This window comes from Solanum stenotomum, chromosome 1 (genome assembly GCF_019186545.1).
Source record: "Solanum stenotomum isolate F172 chromosome 1, ASM1918654v1, whole genome shotgun sequence".
Taxonomy (NCBI): Eukaryota; Viridiplantae; Streptophyta; class Magnoliopsida; order Solanales; family Solanaceae; genus Solanum; species Solanum stenotomum.
Genome location: NC_064282.1, coordinates 88,779,527 through 88,786,630, shown reverse-complemented (window position 1 = coordinate 88,786,630; position 7,104 = coordinate 88,779,527). Strand labels below are relative to the sequence as shown.

General features: G+C 32.2%; 1 protein-coding gene across 3 annotated transcripts in view; it reads right to left on the bottom strand.

Moving 5' to 3' along the window:
- Positions 1 to 285, bottom strand: part of LOC125875252 (ureide permease 1-like) — a 16,614-nt gene extending 16,329 nt beyond the window's left edge. The window contains exon 1 of one of the 3 annotated variants that reach the window (XM_049556366.1): positions 165 to 285. In XM_049556366.1, coding sequence (XP_049412323.1) covers positions 165 to 167 — 3 coding nt within the window. In that variant the 5' untranslated portion in view covers positions 168 to 285. Of the gene's footprint in view, positions 1 to 129 lie in introns of all 3 variants that reach the window. The other 2 variants (XM_049556377.1, XM_049556383.1) reach the window with 2 other exon arrangements.
- Positions 286 to 7,104: the final 6,819 nt, after the last annotated feature.

Sequence of the window (7,104 nt, the reverse complement as noted above, 5' to 3'; positions counted from 1 at the left end):
TGTACTAGCTAGAAAAAGTAAACAGTGGCGGTCATATTTGTGTAAAAGATCCCTTTTTTTCCCCTTTCAGAAGAACAGACACAACCAATAAACACAGAAAAGAGGATAAAGATTTGATTTTTGACCAACCATTTCTTTAGTTCTCAAACATGGACAATACTCACCATGTCAAAAGACAAACAGGGTATCAAGAATCAGTAGAAATGAAATATTTTTTCAGATAAGAACTTGTTGATTTCTTCCAAACAATAGGGAAAAACAACCAAAACAAAAAGCATAGAAAAGGTACCTTTATTTGAAGACCCCACTAAAAGGCAATGTTGCAAAAGATGACACTGTGATATGGATATCTGATGATGAAATGGAAGAATAAAATATGCAAGTGAGAATGGAGTTAACCATTCATAAGCCTTTAAATAGACTTCTTTTTCAGCAGTGAATCTCATAGTCACATACTTCGTTCACTTTATAATTTATTCATTGATTTTATAAAATGGATAAGTATTATTGTACATCTCAAATTAGTATAGTGAATAATTATTGTCGGACAAAAGGAATAGATGAGAAGAATTACCTAATAATTTTTATTTTCCCAATCACTTAATTAACTACTATGCCACACATTTGAATATTTTATTCTTTAAATTATTAATATATGACATTATATAATAAAAAAAATGATACAATCTAAACATTATATTGACTAAAATAATTAAGTATGAAATATAGAAATAATTTAACTTTAAAGATAGATATTTTTCCTTAACTGGATAAGTTTAGCCATATGAATGTCTAAATTTAACCAACAAGGGTTGTGATAAAGTGGTAAGTACCCCTTTATTCTTAATCGAGAGGTCGAGTTTGAGCCCCTTGGATACGGAGTCCCTTTTATTAGGGAGCGTTTTACCCCGTGGGACTTTCTGGAGCGAATCCAAATTTAGTCGGGCTCCAATGTGGGTTACCGGACACCGAATGAAAAAAAAAAAAAACTAAATTTAGATTGTATATTTTAAAAGTTTTTCCTTCGTATCAAATTAAACAATGCCAAAATTCTTTTTTTAAAAGGAGTAACAATTTTGTAATTTTACCTTCTCTCTCTATCTCATAAAATATGCGTCATATTTTTTTTTAGTTTATTTTTAAAAAATTGACATATTTTTTATTTAAAATTATTTATTATTAAAAGACGTATTTTATATTTAATGATAAGGTTTATAGTTATGTAAATATATATTCCACATGGAGTATAATTTTTCAAAACCATATAAATCAAATTGAGAGAAAGTAATATTATCCAACGTGCTTGTTACTTGTAACTTGTAACTTGTAACTTGTAAGTTGCAAGCTGTTATGAGTCATAGTAGGAATTATTATTAGATATAATGATGTATTTACTAGTTTTAATATTATTTAATTCCTTACGTGATAAGTTGTATTTTCAATTTATATATAACTATCATATGTATTATCTATATATTATATTTAATATTATTTTTATACATAATAAATCATGACATTAAAAACATAAGTACTATTTTTATTTTAATGTATCCAATCCCAATATCATTAACATATTTTATCATTGATATTTTATAAAAAAAATATATATTTTTCCTTCGTATCAAACGCATCATGATCCATCGACGACCTCAATAAAGGAAAAAAAAAAGATTTTTAGTGTGGTCCACCGGTGACATCAATAAAAGAAAAAAAGTACTAATTGCATGGTGACAAAATCCATGTAACTTTCCGGCCAATTTTATTTTATTATGATTCCCTTTTATTACAAAAAAATAAATAAAATTAACCTTTTTATATATAAAAAAAAAGACTCTTTCACAATTTTTAAAAAATGTCTCTTTAATGGCAATCTGTATAATAATAGCATAATATGTTTAACCACAAGTTTCTAATTAGTAGGTTAGTTAATGTTGTACATAAAAGCTTACGTGTTAAACGTTTTCACGTAATTCAAATTTTGTTAAATAAAAAAGAAAAAAGCTCAAATATGTCATTAAATTTTGAGAAAAAAAATTTATTTATGACGTCAAAAATTTGGCTCATCTATCCCATTTCCTTTGAAAAGGGTTCATCCATGTCATTATTTGTTAATAGAAAACAATTTTAATATTGTAAAATTATTTTTTTCGTGGTCAATTATGATTTGTCAACGTCATTAATTATATCAATTTTTAAAAGGGAAAAATGTTGGAATGGTAATTAAAAGTTGGAGTAGAATTCCTAAATTGTTTTGAATTTGGTATTTTTTCTATTTATTTAATTATATCTAGATAGAATTTGCTTGTCTTAGTTTAGGTTTTCTATCCCTAGTTTAATTTGATTTTTATTATTTTATAAATAGAGATGTTACTAATTATTTTCAAAATACAAAAATATATAGAATAAATAGAACTTGAATTGAAGATTCAAGAATCTTTGAGTTTATAAATAAGATTATATATTTTTAATTTATTTTTTCTCTTCAACGTGGCCCCAACATGATATTATAACTATATTTTTTTTATTTCTTTTTTCTCTTCAACGTGGCCCCACCATGATATTAGAATCTTGGAAGTAGTCGACGATATTATCGTGTTTTGTGTATTAAAATGAAATACTTGTAGTCTATGACACCTACCATAAGTTTGACCATTTTATTATTATCATAATATCCAGCTTTTCTCAAGGAAAAAATGAAAAGGAAAAGGGATGTAGAATTATTTTTTCATCAACTTGTTTGTAATTTCTATTTTTCTCTACCGAATCATTCAAGTAGTGGCCTTATTAGACATTGATTGATGGGTGCATATGATGGTGTTAAAGTCAAAGAAATCAATGAAAGAAACATTATAAAATCATTTTCATTACAATGGTTAGGATTGAAATAACTAGGAATTAGTTTAAGCAAAACTTGAAAGACCTAAAAACAGATAACAAAAGAGAAATATATCAAATGAGATATTAAAAAATTAATGTGATTCGATCGATCTTTATCTGCAAACGAAGGTAAGCAATCCACTATATAAAAAATAGTATAAAATATTGAGAGAAATAACTTTTGACAATTCATTCAAAAAAAAAAAAAAAAAAGATTCATACAACTGATAGGGTACCACTTATATCTCACAAAAACAAAAAGATTAGTCAAATATAATTTTTTCTTTCAGAAAAAAGAAAACGTCACTTAATTGTGATAAAAAAAATCATAGCAAACATATAACAAAGTTGAAGTCATAAAGGGTCTTTGATCTCCATATATCGATTTTAAGCAATTCTTTCTTCATGAACTATATATTGGGATTAAGTTAAATTCATAATTCATTTCTTTATCACGATTTCACTTCATCTAAAGTTAAAGAGTTGAAGAAATAGATTGAGGAACTGTTGTTGATGTTATTTGTAAAGAAGAAAGATAGCTCTATGTGTATCTCGTAAGCATTGTAGTTAGTTTATGACATCTTTGTAGAAATCTCACGTAAGTATGTAGAAATCAAGAATTGTATTGTTGAAAATAATGTTGAGTTACAAGTTCCTTATATAGGAGAAGAGTCCTATTCTAGCTATACTAGGAATCCTACTACAACACAAATATATTATTTACATGAGTAGTATTATATTATAACTCAAATCCCTTGTCCTAGTCGACTTTAGCCTCCTACATGATACAATAGCTTAATCGTACATAATTTAGGATTTAGTAGTCTAGTCCTAGTATAACTCTAATTCTAACTCATCAGCCAACTTTAATGGACCTGTTCATTTGACATGTTCCATCAGACTTCAGGCTTCCTTCAACACTTCCCCTCAAGCTAGTGAGTGGAGGAATATTGTAACTCCTAGCTTGCTGTAAAACCCAGAAAAAATCTATTTTGTTAAGGCTTTGGTATGAATATCAGCTAGCTGATCCGTAGACCTCACAAACTGAGTAAGAAGTTATCCCTTGGCCACCTTCTCACGAACAAAATGATAGTCCATTTCAACATGTTTGGCTCTAGCATGCATAACTGGATTAACCGTCATGTACAAGGCACCCATGTTATCACAATACAATGTAGGGACAGATCGAAGAAACACTCTAAGGTCATGAAGAAGATACATGATCCAAGTCATCTCTATCGCAGTGGAGGCTAGTGCTCTATACTCAGCTTCAGCCCTCAATCGGGCTACTATGGTCTATTTCTTAGAAGTCCAAGAAATACAATTTGCACAGAGGTAGATGTTATAGCCTATAGTTGATCTCCTAGTGGTGGTACAACATCTCCTATCAGCATCTGAGTATCCATACAATCTACATGGTGATTGCGAAATAATTCTGAGTCCAAAGTGTAGAATACCTTTAATGTACTTGAGAATCCTTTTTACCCCTTGAATATGTTCAATGTTTGGGCTTTGCATAAACTGGCTTTTTAAATTCACAGCATGAGTGATATCAGGTCTTGTGAGGTCAAATATTGAAGACTCCCTACTATCATTCTATACAAGGAGACATTTACAAGACTTCCCACAACTACATGCAAACCATTCTTTTGAGTCAAAGGAGTGGCTACAACCTTTGCCAAAGTCATCTCTGTCTTGGCCAACAACTCAGCAACATACTTGCTTTGACTTAAGTGAATTTCTCCTTCAAAATACTTAACCTCAACTCCTAGAAAGAAGTGTAACGGGCCAAGATCTTTCATATCAAACTCCTTCCCAAATTGTAGAACCAACTCTGAGACATGTGATGGATTACTTCCTGTTACAATAATATCATCCACATATAATAAAAGAAACATTTTGCCTTTGTGAGATTGCAAAGTAAATACGGAAGGATCAGCCTTACTACAAATGAAACCAAGGTATAAGAGATGCATGCTAAACCTATCAAAACATGCTCTTGGTGCTTGCTTAAGACCATACAGTTCCTTTTTAAATAGACACACATGCTGAGGATACGTGGGATCAATAAATCCAGGAGGTTGACTCATGTACACCTCCTATTGAAGGAAACATGGAGAAAAGCATTTTTGACATCTAGTTGTCTAACTTCCCACTTTGAGCTTACAACAATGGAAAGAACCACCCTAATAGTTGTAGTTTTAACCACAAGGCTAAATGTTTCTTCAAAATCTACCCCTTCAAGCTACGAGAATACCCTCGCCATAAGTCTGGCCTTGTATATATCCATTGTTCTATCAACTTTTAATTTTGTCTTAAATACCTATTTTGAGCCAACCAAATTCATACCAGGAGATTTGGGCACTAATGTCCATGCCTTGTTAGTATGTAACACATTGATTTCCTTCTGCATTACTGCAAGCCAATGAGAAGACCTAAGTGTTTCCTTAGTAGTATTTGGTTCATTCAAAATTTCTACCCCTGTGGTGTAGGAAGTACATCAACTAATCAACTAAAGTACTTGATTGGAGTTCAATATCATCAGGTTGATGAGCAACAGGTACATCGACCAAAGTAGGTGATTGAAGTGTAGTGTCATCACGTTGATGATGCTCATTGACTGGACCTGTAAGTTCAACATGTTCCTCACAACCAGTAGTGGATCCGAAATCTGCAGCTGAAGTTTCAATACTACTATATGGATTATCAATGTCAACTTGTTTCTCATGATCATCATCTGATCCTACACTTGAGAGGTCAGTAGTACTCTCATCATCAATGAGCATATGGGTTGTTATAGTAACATTGTCACCAGTAATTTACATACTATCAACCTGTGCTTCCCCTGAATTATCATGTGCCTGCAGTTTAGAGAAAGATTTCAACAAAAGTAGCAAGGTGAGGTGAGACATCAATGTTAGTTTGAGATTGATTTGGAGACACAAAGGGTAATGTGTTTTCATTAAACACAACATGTCTGGATATGTAAATCCTCCTTGTGGAAGGATGATAACGTCTATATCCTTTGTGTAAGTTGTTGTATCCTATGAACACACAAGGATAAGTCTTTAGACTGTACTTATTGCTACCCTTATATATGGAAAACATCTACACCCAAACACCTTTAGACTGTTGTAACTAGATTGGTCTCCATACAACTTAACAAATGGAGTCGACTGAGGAGGACAGTCTATTAATGAGGAACGATGTTGTGAGGAAAGCCTCGACCCATAGAAATAAAGGTAGGTTAGCATGAAGTAGTAGAGTTCAGCTAGTTTTCACAATATGCCTATGTTTTTTTAACATCTCGCACCTAGAAACGACTAGAAAGAGTTTAAAATATGAAAATAATCATTTTGGAAAGCATGTGGAAATCTGGAAATTTTTGTCTAAGTTAAGAAAGTGAGTTTTGATCATTTTCAAATGACCATAAATCCTATATCAAGATGATTTAGGAGTAGTTCTTGATATGGTTGGTAAGCCCTTGGGAAAATCTTTCCAACGCCGTCAAGTTTGCACGATTTCGACATCGTATGAGTGAGATATGCCTTTTGGAAGTTGGGTTGTTGGATTGAGGAAAGTCCCAATCCGGATTTAGGGAAGGGCAAAGTAGTCTTTTCTCTAATTAATTTCCTAATTCGTTTTTAGGGATTTATTGGGGTAAAAATAGAACTTAATTCAGTTTTGGAAAAATTAGAATACGCTTAGGGCTTGGAGAAAAGAGAAAAGAAGAAAGAAAGGGAGAAAAGCCAAGATTTCGCCAAGAACGTCAAACGTTTGAAGTGGAATTCATCGAGGGTGATCCCTATTAAGGTATGTGAGATCTTTTAGTGATGGGTTAGTTCACCCACATACCAACTTGTTTCAATTCAGCAATTTGGAGTTGTTTACATGTCAAGAAGTGAAGTTCTTGAAGAACATTGTTGAATTCTTGTTGGTTGATTGTTGAATGCCCAGTGTTGATTTGATTCGTGTTTCCGGGTTGTTTTTCAAGTTAAATCTATTGGGTATTGAAGGCACTAATGATCCTAAGTATTTGGGGAAAGAACCATAGAAGTTTAGAGGGTTTAGAGATGAAAAACGAAGGAGAAAAGTCGGAGTTTGCTGGGCAAGGGGTTGGGGCGTCGCGCCTCTCAGAGCGCCCCATTTCAGAGTCTGAAGTTTGGCCTCTGGGGCGACGCGCCAGCCAGAGCGCCACAACTTCAGCTCTGAAGTTTGTGCTCTGGT